Source organism: Furipterus horrens, unplaced genomic scaffold, assembly GCF_987537825.1.
Source record: "Furipterus horrens unplaced genomic scaffold, mFurHor1.1.pri manual_scaffold_6, whole genome shotgun sequence".
NCBI lineage: Eukaryota > Metazoa > Chordata > Mammalia > Chiroptera > Furipteridae > Furipterus > Furipterus horrens.
In genome coordinates, this window is record NW_028327176.1 from 27,584,624 (window position 1) to 27,600,821 (window position 16,198).

Consider the following 16,198-nt stretch of genomic DNA (forward strand, 5'->3'; position numbering starts at 1 on the left):
ATTTCTTTGAACATGTATCATCAGAATATATGATCAATCTGAGTGAAGCAAAGTTCTAATCAGTTGTGCTCCTGTCATTTGGTAAATGTGAGACAGGTAGCTTCCATTTTAATGTTTAATTATTTATAAAATGAAAAATATTGACTCATAGTAATCAATGTAAGTAACCTTATTCTAATTAGTTCATTGTAGTTCTAATTAATTTTAAATAATTATAAAACATGTATATCATAAAATTAGTATATTCCATATCTGGGAAGTATACATTATTTAGTTTACATGGCAGATTAAATGCTGAAATAATTTGGTTAAAAGTAATTTTTTAAGTATATTTTATTGATTATGCTATTACAGTTGTCCCAATTTTCACCCTTTGTCCCCCTCACCCAGTACCCTCCTTCCCTCCAGCAATCCCCCCCACCTTAGTTCAGGTCCAGGGGTCGTGCATGTAAGTTCTTTGGCTTGTCCCTTTCCTACACTGTTCTTAACATCCCCATCTATTTCATTCCCACCATTTCCCTCCTTCTCCCCCTTCCCCCTCCCAGCTGATAACCCTTCAGATGATCTTCATACCTGTCATTCTGTTCCTGTTCTGGTTGTTTGCTTAGTTTGCTTTTGTTTTTTAGATTCAGTTGTTGATAGTTGTGAGTTTGTTGTCATTTTAACGTTCATACTTTTGATCCTCTTTTTCTTAAATAAGTCCCTTTAACATTTCATGTAATAACAGCTTGGTGAATGATAAATTCCTTTAGCTTTACCTTGTCTTGGAAGCAATTTATCTACCCTTCCCTTCTAAATGATAGCTTTGCTGGATAGAGTAATCTTGGTTGTAGGTCCTTGCTTTTCATCACTTCGAATACTTCTTGCCACCCCCTTCTTGCCTGAAGAGTTTCTTATGAGAAATCAGCTGATAGTCCTATAGGTACCCCTTTGTAGGTACCTCTCTCCTTTTCTCTTGCTGCTTTTAAGATTCTCTCTTTATCTTTAACCTTTGGCATTTTAATTATAATGTGTCCTGGTGTGGTCTTCTTTGGGTCCAGCTTATTTGGGACTCTCTGTGTTTCCAGGATTTGTATGTCTACTTCCGTCACCAAATTATGGAAGTTTTCTTTCATTATTTTTTCAAATAATTTAGTTTTCAATTTCTTGCTCTTTCTCTTCTTATGCTGGAACCCCTGTGATTCGGTTGTTGGTACATTTAAAGTTGTCCCAGAGGCTCCTAAATCTCTCCTTCTGGTTTTGCATTCTTGTTTCTTCTTTCTGTTCTGGTAGAATGTTTATTTCTTCCTCTCGTTCCAAATCATTGATTTTAATCCCAGCTTCTTTCCCTTCACTGTCAGTTCCCTATATATTTTTCTTTATTTCACTCTTTGTAAACCTCATTTCTTCCTTTAGTTTTTTGCCACACTCAATGAGTTCTCTGAGCATCCTTATCACCAGTGTTTTGAGCTCTGCATTTAATAGGTTGGCTATCTCTATTTCATTTAGTTCTTTTTCTGGGATTTTGTTCTGTTCTTTCATTTGTGCAATATTTCTTTCCCTCCTCAATTTGGCACTCTCCCTGTATTTGTCTCTGTGTATTAGGTAGAGCTACTTTTACTCCCTGTCTCTGTAGCATGGCCTGTATGGCAGAGGTACCTATAAATTGTGTGTGGCAGAGCCTTAGGTAATTGCCAGGGCAAGGCTACCTACTTCAGTGCTTTGTGGTTCTGTTTGTGGTGGGGGGCTTGGAGAGGGGACTGTGCTGCTTCCTGGCTTTTGGCAATTTGCCTGGCACTTACCTCATTTCCAGTCACTTCACCCAATTTCTGTATGTGATCGGTACCCTTCCAATTGCTGCCCTGGAGTTCGTGTAGGTTCTTAGACCATGTGGGCCCTTTACACAGCAAAAATACGGCAGTTTCTTCCTCCACTCCACTGGTTTTTACAGCAGAGGTAATGGGGTTTATCTTCCCAGAGCTGGAACTCTGGGCTGTGTGGTCTGGCCTGGGGCTGGAATTGCTCACTCCCAGGGTATCCCTCCCAATTTTTATCCACCACACATAAATGTGGGACCATTTGTTTCACTGTCACCACTTGTCTGAGCCACACTGCCTCTCTGCCTGTTTTTGTGACTCTGCCCCTGCTACCCAGCTGGATGAATGTGGCTTCTTTAAATCTTCCCTCGTCAGACTTCCATATAGCTCAACTTTATGAGGCTTTGGTTGTTATTTGTTTCTGAGACCTGGTTGTAATTCTTTCTATGGTTGCATGAGGAGGAGATATGTGTCTACCTACATCTCCATCTTGACCAGAAGTCTCTGGTTTAAAGTAATTTTGCAGTGAAAAGGCACAGGGATGAAAACACTTAAAATTCTTAGTTCTGGAGAAAATTAATATTGAAACCATAATTATCTAGGTTGGTAACTTATGCTGATAAATTCATCTGATAGTTGTTTATCATTTCTTTTGTATTTTGCTTATGTGTAATTAGGTATTAAGGTTTTCTAAATATTATAATTTACTAGTATATTTTAGAAATGTTATTCCTGAATAAAAGAATACCATATGTCCTTTTAGCTGGAATTGGAGAATCAGAATCTTCGTGCGATCAACGAAAACCAAACTGAAGAAATAAGAACAATGCAATCAAAACTACAAGGTATGACTAATAGTAGATTTTATTCATTCTCAACATCAGTGACTGAAATGTCATTATACAGTGCAGTTTCCAAGGCTTAGGGTTACTTTCTTTCTTTCTCTTCAACTTCAAAACCAGAGAATGGAGGGCAGGGTAGAGATAAAAATTTACTTAATATGATATTCTGATGATGGCCATGCACGTGCACGGAGCTGAAGAGGAGGTGAACCAGCAAGGCTATTAGATCCATGACCTAGTACAGTGGTTTTCAAACTTATTTAGCAACAGAATCATGTTTAAAATAATATTTTTTTGTATAGACTCTCGAGAGATAAAATAGATAAAAGCAGGATTGGGTCCAGGGTCCTACAGACTTAGCTTCACCCATGCCTGTTTCTATACCCTCTGGGGTATTTCCCTAAGGCCCTGGGGTTTCACAGAATGCATTAGAAAAACTTCTGGCATGGCGGGAAGAACACGGGCTTTGAAGTCAACTGTAATACCTACAATTTAATAACGATTATATCTCCAGATTTTTTTACTGTAGTAAAATGATGATTGTAATAGTGTCTTCCCAGTTTCAAGGCGGGGGTGGTTGTTCATTATAGGACACATGAAAGCATTTTGTCTACTGCATGTGGATACTTATTGCTATCATTTTGAAAAGAGAAAAACTCCTCTTTATTTTTCTCTTCTCAATACTTCTGGCACCAGATATGGGGGAATTTTGCTCACACCAAGCAATTCTTTAATTCTCAGAGGACACCAACTAAGTGTCCTACCAATTCAACTCAATTCTGACATTATCTACTTAGAGTTAGCATCACATCCCAAAGTTAAGAGCTCAGTCCCACAAAACTATCCCTACTCTTCACCTCATACACAATCCCAACTACAGATTGTGGTCACTCCTGTTTCTGCCTAATTGGCTATAAGGTGGAGGTTTATTATCACCCCCTCCTCGGGTTTGATAATTTGCTAGAGCAGCTCACAGAACACAGGTAAACAATGTACTTACTAGATTACTTGTTTATTACAAAGGCTATGACTCAGGAACAGCCAGATGGAAGAGGGTATGTTTATGGGCAAGGTGTGGGAGAAGAGCACAGAGCCTTCATGCTCTATCGAAATGCATCACCCTCCCAGCACCTCCATGTGTTCACCAACTTGGAAACTCTCCGAACCCCATCCTCCTGGGTGTTTATGGAGGTTTCACTATGTAGGCATGATCGATCAGTTAAATCATTGGCCACTGGTGATTAATTCAACGGCCATCCCTTCTCCCTTTCCCTGAGGCCAGAGATGGAGGTGCAGGGTGAGGCTGAAACTTCCAACCCTCTAATCACTTGGTTGCTTTCCTTGGCAACCAGTCCTCATCCCGAGGCTATTTCCTCTTTTACATACTCCCAGATTTGGTTGAGAGGGCTTGTTTTAAAAACAAAAGACACCTATATCACTATTGCTTGGGAAATTCCAAGGGTTTTAGAAGCTATGTGCCAGCAACCATGGATGAAGACCAAAATATGTATCTCGTATATCACAAATCTCCACCTACATGATGAAAAACAGGTGTTCTCATGGTTGATCTGGAATTCCATATTTAGAATTAAGTTTCAAGTCCTTGTGACGGTTACTTTAGTTGAAATAAATTGGATGTACTAAGCTCACTCTCAGAGATATTTTCTCTCATATTCTTAGCTTGCAATTCTGGTTTTCACTGACAGTCTCTTAGGTCTGGACTATGGAAGAATAGGTATGATATATATAGCCATAATATAGTACAGTTGACCCTTGAAAAACACGTGGATTAGAAGTGCTGACCCCTGTGCAGTTGAAAATCCAGGTATAACTTTTGACTCCCCCCAAATTTAAGTCGTTCCTCAGTATCAGTGGAGGATTGGTTCTGGGATTCCCTGTGGATACCAAAATCCATAGATGCTCAAGTTCCCTACATAAAATGGTGTAGATTGATGAATATACAATGCATACAGTCAGCCCTCTGCATCCAAGGACTCCCAACCATGTATGAAAAACAGTACAGTTACATATTGAAAAAAATATTTTGTGTGTAAGTGGACCCACACAGTTCAAACCCATGTTGTTCAAGGGTCATATGTAATTTTAAAATATTGGGTTGACCAAAAAGTTCATTTGGTTTTTTTCTATAAGATGGCTCTAGAAGCGCTTAGCTGTCTTTAACTTTATTCAAAACAATTTTGTTAGATTTTATTGTGACAGCTGTCATATCAGTGTGCATTTAAAAAAGTATCAAAATTGGTGAATTTTTGTGTAGCCATTTTAATATTGAAGATGGAAGAAAATACACAACATTTTTGGTGTATTATGTTTTATTATTTTAAGAAAGGTAAATAGGTAACTGAAATGCAAAAAAGATTTGTGCAGTGTGTGGAAAAGATGCTGTGACTGATCGACCGTGTCAACAGCGGTTTGCGAAGTTTTGTGCTAGAGATTTCTCGCTGGACTATGTATGCTCCACAGTTGGGTAGACAGCTGAAGTTAATAGCGAGCAATTCAAGACATTAATTGAGAACAATCATTATACCATGTAGAAGATAGCCGACATGCTCAAAATATCCAAATCAATAAAGTTATTGGTTAAATTGAAAATGTGCCTTTTATTTTATCGATAAAACTAAACGGACATTTTGGCCAACCTAATATATGAGTTCTGTCAAGAAAAAGTCCAGCTATTGTTGATATAATCAGAATGGTTTGCACAACATCAGTGTAACCTGGCAGCCAAGGAGCGTAGACTGGAATGCACATGAGTGAACAATGACCACCTCACCATACTAGTCAGTGGGGCAGTAGATACCATTGAGTGGTTGAGTAAGCATGTGTACTGTGTGGCTGTTGCATTCAAAATGACTGAGCGTGTACAGCAAGGAATCTGCATCAAATTTTGTGTTAAGTTTGAACATTCCTCCATGGAAACTATTAGGGTGATTCAGAACACTGTAGCAACAGGCAACTAGTGATTGGCAGCTTCATCACAACAATGTGCCTGCTCATGCATTACGTCTTGTGCAGAGTTTTTTTAGCTAAATATCAAATCACCCAGGTGACTCAGCCCCCCCCCCCCCCCCACATTCCAAATTTGGCATCCTGCAACTTCTGGCTTTTCCCAAAACTAAAATCATCTTTGAAAGGGAAGAGATTTCAGACTGTCAGTGAGATTCAGGAAAATATGGCAGGTCAGCTAATGGAGATTGGGAGAACTGTGTGAGGTCCCAAGATGCCTACTTTGAAGGGGACTGAGGCGTCATTGTTCTGTGTACAATGTTTCTTGTATCTTCTTCAATAAATGTCTCTTTTTCATATTACATGGCTGGATACATCTGGACAGACCTCATATATGCATGTATATGATTATTAAACTATTATGAATTAGTACTGTGAGAGATAATCAACATGAAAATAATAAAAGATACATCTGAAGGTATACACTGTGTAAAGATATTTTTCTTCTATTGTACACAATTATCAGTTGTCATTTAGCTTAACCTTTGAAGCTGTTCTTGAAAAGTTTTATTACTATCCCTGGATCTCGATTATTTTGATCTTACGAGCAGCAATGTCACAAGTCTTAAAAGACGAATTAAACCCATTATTAGGTGGTTGCATAATCACTCCACTACTATCTAAATTCTCTAACAAGAAGCTTCCCCCACCCTTTTTTTCTCTAAAGAAATGATTAAGGCTCTTCATATTGTGATCACCATAGACCACCCCTCCACCTGTTTCCTCATGAGAAACATGCTAAAAATTATGATATCCAGAAGTTATTACAGTGGTCCTGCGGTATTTGCCCGAATGATGGTCTAAATTTCCTGTTTGTCTTGGCAACCAAGACCTTGGTCGCTTTTTCCTCACTATTAGTAGCATTACTGCATAATCAAATTTTACCAGTACTTGACTGGTATTTACCAATATTTGGTTTTGCAAGAAGCTAAAATACTCTAGTTGTTTATAATCTGATTTGTTTTGTATTTGTTTTTATTTGATAACTACTGTTAAAGGGATTAGATATTTTTCTCTCTGCATTTAAAAAACAAATTTTTTTTTATCCTCACCAGAGGACATTTTTTTCATTGCTTTTAGCGAGAGAGGAAGGGAGAGAGAAAAGGAGAGAGAGAAACATTGATGTGAGAGAAGCATCGATTGGTTGCCTCATATGCGCCCAGATTGGGGATCGAACTGGCAACCTAGGTATGTGCCCTGACCAAGAATTGAACCCTCAACCTTTGGTTATAGCATGAAGTTCCAACCAAGTGAGCCACACTGGCCAGAGCAAAAAAAAATATTTTGACCATTAAAAATATTTAAACAGGTTTAAAAAAATTTTAACCTCACCTGTGGATTTTTTTCATTGCTTTTGGAGAGAGGAAAGAGGGGAGAAAGAGAGTGAGACATTCAGGCAGAGACAGAGAGGGACATTGATATGAGAGAGAAAATCAACTGATTGTCATCCACGCCCCCAGTGGGGGATTGAACCTGCAACCCAGGCATGTGCCCTGACTGGGAATCAAACCCACAACCTTTTGGTGCACAGGACGATGCTTCAACTGACCAAGCCATACCGGTCAGGGCTAAACAGATTTTAAATGTTGGCATGTGATGCTAGACATCAAGGATTCCATGTTATTGTATGTAAATAAATATGAACTTTATTTATGTAAGCCTTTTCATGTAAGTCTTAGCAATGACTTTTTTTTTTAACCTGATACCAAATACGAAAGCAACAAAAACAAAATTAAACAAGTGAGACTACATCAAACTAAAAGGCTTCTGTACAGCAAAGGAAACCATCAACAAAATCAAGAGGCAACCCACTGAATGTGAGAAAATATTTGCCAAAAAGAAAGTTTGATTAAAAAATGGGCAGAGGAGCTGAATAGACAGTTTCCTAAGAAGACAAATAGGTGGCCATCACTAATCATTGGGGAAACACAAAACGATAATGAGATATCACCTCACACCTGTCAGAATGGCTATTATCAAAAAGCCAAGAAATAACCAATGTGAACAAGGGTGTGGAGAAAAGGGAATACACTGTTAGTGATAATGTAAATTTCCACTATGGAAAAGACTATGGAGGTTTTTCAAATATTAAAAATAGAACTACATATGATTCAGCAATTCTACTTCTGGGTAGTTAACCAAAGAAAATGGAAACACTAATTCAAAAAGATATACGCACCCCCATTTTCATTGCAGCATTATTTATGATCGCTATGATATGGAAACAATTTAAATATCTATTAATGGGTGAATGGATAAAGAAGGTATGGTATATATGTGGAATATTACTCAGCCATAAAAAGAATGAAATTTTGGCATCTGCAACAACTTGGATAGACCTTGAGGACATTATGCTAAGTGAAATAAGTCAGACAGAAAAAGACAAATACCTTGTAATCTTTTATATGTGGAATCTAAAAATAAATAAATAAAATTTAAAATCCAAGCTCATAGACACAGAGATGTATTGGTGGTTGCCAGAGCCAATGGATGGGGGGGTAGGAGAAATGGGTGAATTTTTTTTTTTTTTAGTTTAAATAAATTGAATAATAAAAATAAAAAAAAAAAAAAGACCTTTAGGATTTTCAGGCTTTTTTTTTCTTTCTATTCCTGGTATAAGGAGTGATTTATCCAAGTTTTTACTTGCTTTGGTTCTGTTTAACAACCTAAAAAAAAAAAAAAAAAATTCAAATCTTGATTTTGATTAATGATCTTGCAGAAGTTCAAGGGAAGAAGTCATCCAGTGTTTCCACACCAAAGCTTTTGGAAGGCCAGCGCCTAAGCAGTTTGACCTTTGGGTGCTTCTTATCCCGAGCACGGAGTCCTTCTCAAGTAGTAAAATCGGAGGAAATGAGCAAGATATCATCTAAAGAACCTGAGTTCACTGAAGGAAAAGACATAGAAGGTATTTATGGACTAGCAGAATTTACTTTGATGGTTTTTAAAAGGGAAAAATCATTTGCTAAGATTAATCCTCATATAGATTAATTTTAATTTTTAATTTTTTAATCACTCAATAAAGATAAAAATCTATCTGGATCATTTACTGTAGTTTTCTTATTTTTTCCTTGACAACTTGATATGAGAATATTTTTAAAGAGCAGTACAGCATTTAACTTTGTACATGTAGTTATCTTTGTTTTTGTTTTTTTTGAGAGTCTTTGCCAGTGATTCAGAGGAGAAGCTGATTTCCCCCTCTTGATACTTCCGACGGTAGGAAGCAGTGATATTTAAAATTTTAAAAGTTTACAGTTGTACCTACATGGTACTTGTTTCAGGTTAGAGTTTCAGATGAGAACTATGAAGTTTCTATTCATTATTTATTAAAAATATTTTAAAATTATCTAATATTAAATATGACATCGCAACCTTATGAAGAAAAAGAACACCAGGGTACAATTTCATAACTGCTTTGAATTTTCCTTTATAGCTTCAAAGAAGAAAACATTTCCTTAGCTGTTAAAACCCTGGGCCTGAGTTCAGATTTCTATTCTTTTAGTCTTAAAGCCCTTCTAAATTTGGCTTTGTGGTGCAGTTGCTGGCTTTGCCACCTGGGGTGACTTTTCCCAGGCATTTTAGGGAGACTTAAATGTGCATCTTCTGTATTTTCAGTTTCCTCTTTCTTCCCCCAAAAGAGAAAAACTATAGCCTTAAAAGTCTATGTTTGATTATTAAATCCAGAGAACTACATGATGTTTTTCCAGTTAGAAGGCTCCTTTGCTATTCACTTCTGTGCCATTACTTGCATTTTTTTTGTGAGGTCATTTTCATTCCCTTCCCACTTTCTAATAGTCAGTTGAGTATAGCTCAGTACAGCTGAGGTTGCCTATACTGAAGCTTTTGTTCATTTGCAAAGTTAACAAATTGCCTGATATCAAATTGTAGAATTTATTTGTTCAACCTCTATTTATTTATTTATGAAGGTCATATCTGTGTCTTTATGTTTTCAAAGGTTGTTTGTTTTTTTTTGGTACTCTTCAATCTAAATTTTTAGTTCATTGTTTCTGAAGCCAATGGTTTATTCTGTTAATTCTGTTATAAACAAAATAAGCCATATCTAAAGACATTTTTAGAACAGTGTTATTCTTATTATAAAAACACATTTTGCAGTTATGATTAAACCAAAAGTAGAAGGAAGAAGGCCTTTCTCTATTTATGTTTTCTTCATGGTTTTGCATGTTTCATGTATTGAAATTTGGGAACAGTTTGTTATTTAAATTATATCTATTATGTTTAAATTTACTTATGATAATTTTAAAATATAGTTGGAAAAGGGTTGTCATTTTCTTTGCTTCTAGAATATATTTAGTGGTATTCATTTTTTTTAGTAGCTGTTTTCACATTTTGCTTCTTTTATTATCTCTCCTTAGGCTATTGTCAGTTATTTTCCCCAACATGCTTATTTGTACAAAGCAGTTTACTTTTGATAACTATACTATTGAAGTGTTATGGCTCCATGTTTTATACAAAGGTTGTCATTACCAAACTTGGGTTTAAAAAAGACGTATGATTGAAAAAGGATAATGTAAATTAACTTTATTCTTATGAAAACTCCAGCTTTGACAATGTGGCTATGTAAAGCTAAATGTATAGAAGGATTATATTATTAAAGGCAACATGCTAATATGATGTGTGCTTTTCTAGAAATGGAAATTCCAGAAAAGTCTGTCGATAACCAAATTCAAGAAAACAACCGAGGTCATAGAACATTGCGTCAAACCCCTTGTGTCTCAGAACAGAATCGGCAAACAAGACCAAGCTTCGTTACAGATGGCAGTTTATCCCAGAATTCTGAGGCTCCAGTGAGTGACTGGAGTTCCGATGAGGAAGACGGGAGCAAAGGAAGATCCAAGTCCAGGTACACGTCCACCCTCTCCAGTCACACCTCAGAGGAAGGGGCCCAGTGCAGCAGGATGGGCAGTGAGACTTATTTGACAGCGTCTGATGACAGCAGTTCTATATTTGAAGAAGAGACTTTTGGCATAAAGATACCGGAACACAAGAAGCTGTATTCTTGGCAACAGGAAGCACAATGGAAAGCTCAGAATAGTCTTCTTGCAAAGGGAAATTCTGAATCGAGTAAAAAGGACCATGATAGTTCCTCAGATGAACTGAATAAAAAATTTCAGTCTCAGAGACTGGATTATTGGTCTTCATCAAGTGAGGCCAACACCCCCAGCCCCATTTTGACTCCAGCTTTGACTCCAAAGTATCCTAACCTACTCCCTGGAAAAGGAACACAGTTAGTGCCTTCAGCAAACCTGCCATCCCCGAAGTTAAGGATTCCTAATGTTTTCAGTATAAGTGTAGCACTGGCCAAAAGGCACTTAAGCCAGCCACAGTTAAGCTCCGATAGGATGTTTGGTACCAACAGAAATGCTATAAGCATGATACGACCACTGAGACCTCAGGAAACAGATCTTGATCTAGTTGATGGCGACAGTACAGAAGTTTTAGAGAATATGGACACCAGTTGTGATGATGGATTGCTTTCCTATGACTCCTTGGAGTCCCCGTGTTCAGATGACCAGGAAACCTGTAATTCAACAAAGAAGGCAGCGTGCAGCAAGCCTCCAACGCCCCCCCTGCACCGTTTTCCTTCCTGGGTAAATTACATTGCTGCGTGAAGCGCATGTGCACTACTTTGTTCTTAACACTCATACTCATGTTCAGATTTTACTTCTATTCCTATTTCTTTTCAAATCCAGATTTGTTCTGACAATTCCCAGTTTTCAGAATATAACTTCTCCTCTTTCTCACTGAGTTCTGAATCAGTTGAAAAATAAGACAAGGATAAGACAGATGGGTGATCAAAGTATTACCTTTGTTACTGATAAAACTGAAGTTAGAGAATGTGGTGGGTATAAGAATGGTGTCGCTCAGAGAACCGTGAGGAGGCAGCGAGCAGAAGTGAAGAAGTTTATTGAGGGAATTAGCAAGCGGGGAGGAAGCCAGGCCGACAATGGCCCAACTCTGGGCCCCTAGGGAAGGAAGAGGCTGTTTTATAGGGGGAAGAAAAAAGAAAATATTGAATTCAGTCATATGTCGTGCAGCTGTGAGTCTGGGGGCTGATCAAGGCCAAACGGAGCTTGGCTTGACACTCCCCACTATCACGGGAAACTCCCAGACAGCTGCAGGCAGGCAGGGGAGGAGCATGGGAACCAAGTCAGTCAGTGGGCAAATGAGCTTTCTAATACTGGACCTTAGAATTAGCTGATTTATTCACCTGGTAGTGCTGAACCACTACATCCTTCTGCCAGTGAGGCCCTGCCTCTCTGAAATTTACAACCTAGAGCAAGAACAGACAGTTGTTTCCTGCAGGCAGGAAGGTGCTGCGCTCTGCGTGTTCACTTTCTTCTTTTTAAGCTTACCAAGCACATCAAGCCACTCCTCCTCCTTGGGGAGAAGAGAGTGAGTGGTTGGAGAGAGTTCAGGAGTGTTCAGTGACTAGAGGTCCCCCCACATGAAGAAAACATCAGGGGTGGAGAAAAAAGGGTCCTCTTTGTGTGATACTTTTGGGTGACTTCTCAACCAGGACCCGTCACTCTGATTGGTCATCAGTTCTTGAACTTAATTATGTACTTGATTGGCTTTAAGAGAAATTTAATTTTACTTTTCATGAGCTTATAAACCCATTGCTTTAATCAAAAGCATCTTCCTATATATCCAGAACAGATTGAAATTCCTTCCATTGAAGCACTGACCGTTAATACAGTAATTAACCCATCAATTACGTGATTCTTCTTAGGAATTGCTAGATTTAAAAAAATCTTTCCTATATTTGAAACAAAGTGAAAGGATCTGTTCTGTGGCTTTAAGTTTTCCTTTCCATATTGACATAATTTAACCTTTGGCCTCGAGAGAAACATCTTGGTTGCAGGGATTTGGGGTTTTGGAGTCATATTCTGTTATTATTATTTATTTAGTGAGCAATTCATTTTTAAGCAAATTAAGATGACCATGTTTTCCTTGATATGTATCTGTTCTTTCTTACTTTTAGAAGGACCTTTCATTGCATTGTCCATATGAAACTACCTGCAGTTTATTATTAAATTCTGGACAGCCAAAAAAAAAGTGGATGTTATTGGCATGTGAATCTCTGGAATTCTAATTATCTTACCCTTTAGGCAGTGAGGAGTTAAATTTTTGCTTCTTTTATTATGTTGAGATTTCCAGAGATTTAGGTTAGGCTTTCAAGTTCGTTTTAGTTGGCAAATCATTTTACTACTTTTTTTTATTTTATTTTTTTTGCCTTTCTTGCTTTTCCTCATCTTCTGAAACTATTAAATCCAAAAAAAAGTAGTATTATTTTTCAGAAAACTTTCATCAGACTGGCCAAGTCTGAGGTTTTATTTCTGTTTATTGGTATTTTCAGGTTTCAAGGAAAAGAGATAAATTTTAATTATCTAAATTTATGGGAGTTTATTTTAAGGATTTTTAAGAGTTTAAGGAGTTTTAAGAATTTAAGACATAGCCCACCCTTATGAATTTGAATATCATTCAAAATACAATAGTCACTCTAGCGGGGCAGCATGTGATGGTTCAACAGCACCTGTGAGAGAGTCAAGTCCTTGGAAACAGGTGACACCTTTGCCCCTGGTCCAGCGACTCAGTTTGTCCTCTCCTGTCCACAGAGACTCTCTTCTCTCACTACTAACTACTGTCCTCCACTCTCTCAGGGCCTCTAGCTGCCTCACATCTCCTGCTTATTGCCTTATTTTTGTTCTTCTGTTCTGCTGATGCTGCTGTTTCTCTCTCTTGGGTGTATCTCACAAGCACACTCAAAGAAACTGTGTCTGAGTCATTCAGTCTGCCACTCTTCAATCTAAAATGGCTCAGATAGTTAGAAATCTCATGCCTGTTACCTTCCAGGCCACTGGCTAGCACAGTCTTGAATGAGACTGCCTGAGTTGCCCATTATACCATGGCCCAGACAACTGTGTCCAGGTTAGATGCGTTACAAAGCTCAGGACATGGTGATCTATGCATTGGGAACAACCCGGAGTCCCTTTTCTCACGGGGATCAAGGCTAATAGCCTCTTTAGTACCCATTTCAGAGATCTCTGAGAGAAGAGAAAGCAAAATAACAACCTACTTTTGGAACAAGATAATATTATAAATTCTCAAACTCGTTTATTATTTGACCTCAGGTGTTTCTTCTACTTCACTGAAATATGAAGGTGATAGCACTTTAATGCTACTCTATCTGTGGTTTCTGATTTCAAGTTTTGCCTTTCTTGAACCATACTATAGAATGGTAGGATATTAAAGGTGGTGTTTACGTATAGTCAGTGATTGATTGTAAGCCTTCTCTTACTTTTTTCCTATCTCTTCAAAAGAACTTAAAATACCAAGCAAAGATCTGGGAACAAAGATAAATAATGGAATGACTAATGGATGGAAAACCCCTCTGCAGTGCTATTCAGGGTGGCATATTTTAGTTGGCAATGACAGCTTTGTAATAATTCTGTACTCTAGTGAGTATTAAATGAAGAGCAAATGAAAAGCATGTGTATTGAAAGTAATCATTTCTTTCCTTTAAATATCCAGTTTAACTCTCTCTTTTACATCAGGAAAGCAGAATTTATGCTGTAGCCAAGTCAGGCATTCGAATGTCTGAGGCCTTCAATATGGAGAATGTTAATAAAAGTAAGTGATTTTGCATGCTTCCACGTGGATGAGCTCTGAGGACACTCTGTTAGTGAAACAAGCAGTCACAAAAAGACACTTATATGAGGTATCTAAAGTAGTCATATTCATAGAAACAGAAAGAATGCTGGTTACTGGGGGTTGGGAGAGGGGAAAGGGGGAGTAGTTGTTTAATGGATACAAAGAGTCGTGGATTTGCAAGATAAAACATTCTCAAGATCGGATTCACAACAATGTAAATAAAGTTAACATTAACTGGACCTTACACTTAAAATGGTTAAGATGGTAAATTTTATCTTGAGGTTTTTTTTTACTACAATAAAAAAATGTTTTAAAAAAATAAGTGATTTTGTACTGCTGTTTCATGAGTCGAGAACTTCCTAAATGTCTAAATAATAGAATAATAGAATTATTTAAGCTTTCATAAAGTGATTTCTAGGGTCACTGATTTATATTTTTAAATTCATGTTATTTAGTATAGGAGCACATAAATGTTCAACTCTCATGTAAAGAGTACCTCATTATGTTTTTACCAGAAAAAGGCTAAATAAAGCAAAGAAACTGAGGAATTTTAGCTGTTTAAAGTAAAAATATTGGTTGCTATGTTCTCAGAGTTTAAAACACATTTCTCTCTCCTTCATTCCTTCCTCCCCTCCTTCCTTCCTTCCTTCCTTCTTTCCTCTCTCTTTCATCAAAAAATTACTATAGAGGCAACACATGCCCATTATAAAAAAGTAAAACCAAATCACAAAGAACTGTCTTTAATAAAAAGAGAAAATTTCCTGTGGTTCCTTCTACTTATCCTACTACTAATCCATATGTCAGAGGTAACCTCTGATGTTCTGTCTCTTTCCAACTATCTTATGTCCTTGCCATTTAGAAAATTATATTCTAACCTTTCAACATGAGGTTCACCTGATAAGGCTTAAGGATGATTATGTTTTACCCTGGGTGGTGTTGCTCAGTGGATTGAGTCCCGGCCTGCGAACCAAAGTGTCGCCAGTTTATTCCCGGTCAGGTCACGTGCCTGGGTTGTGGGCCAGGTCCCAAGTTGGGGGTGTGCAAGAGGCAGCCATACATTGATGTTTCTCTCCCTCTCTTTCTCCCTCCCTTTCCCTCCCTCTAAAAATAAATAAGTAAAATCTTTTAAAAAAGAATGATGATGTTTTAACACCATTCAATAATAGGGCTATGAATAATCAGAGAATATCTTCATAGGGTATTGAACCAGTCAGCAGGTGTTTGTACTTATTTCTGCCCAGCCTGACCTCGATGGAGATTCCATAAAAAGAAAAGCCATGATCCTTGCTCTCAAAAAGCTTATAATCTAGTTGGGGAACTAGTGCACATAAGGAAATAATGAACCATGTAAGAGAGTGTATAATTGAATCTGCAAATGCCTTAATTCTTAATGTAGACTATATAATGAATAATCATGTGTGTTGATCCAGTTTCTCTTTTAATTGGAAATTTTGTAAATTCATATTCATAGAAGATAGACCTAAGGGCTGGTTAGAGTTTGTTGTTTTTTTAATCATTTTGTTTTCTGTTTCAGATTCTGTTGCAATGCTTTCCTATACCACATCAGGACTTTATACATCTTTGATATACAAGAATATGACAACGCCAGTGTATACAACTTTGAAGGGGGTAACTCATTATTATTACTGTTAAACGTGTGATTCTCTTCATGATGGATCAAGAAAACTATTTATTCAAGCTCCAGATTCCATTCTTGTCATTTTACACAGACTCTCCCATTATAGGGAGGTTTAGAAGTTCACTTTAATATTGCATAAAAAGATAAAAAATTGAATGATCTAGAGAAGATATTTATTCTTATCAGTATTAGAGGTCTGCGTCCATTTTTGTTATGTCCCATGTGAT

General features: G+C 37.4%; 1 protein-coding gene across 3 annotated transcripts in view; it reads left to right on the forward strand.

The window, feature by feature from the left end:
- PLEKHH2 (pleckstrin homology, MyTH4 and FERM domain containing H2) overlaps positions 1-16,198 on the forward strand; it is a 97,572-nt gene that overhangs the window by 27,704 nt on the left and 53,670 nt on the right. For 2 of the 3 annotated variants that reach the window (XM_090281218.1, XM_090281220.1), the window contains exons 6-11: positions 2,560-2,641; positions 6,743-6,850; positions 8,382-8,567; positions 10,307-11,268; positions 14,236-14,311; positions 15,867-15,961. In XM_090281218.1, the coding sequence (XP_090137344.1) occupies positions 2,560-2,641; positions 6,743-6,850; positions 8,382-8,567; positions 10,307-11,268; positions 14,236-14,311; positions 15,867-15,961 (1,509 nt within the window). The remainder of the gene's footprint in view (positions 1-2,559; positions 2,642-6,742; positions 6,851-8,381; positions 8,568-10,306; positions 11,269-14,235; positions 14,312-15,866; positions 15,962-16,198) is intronic. The other variant, XM_090281219.1, reaches the window with a different exon arrangement.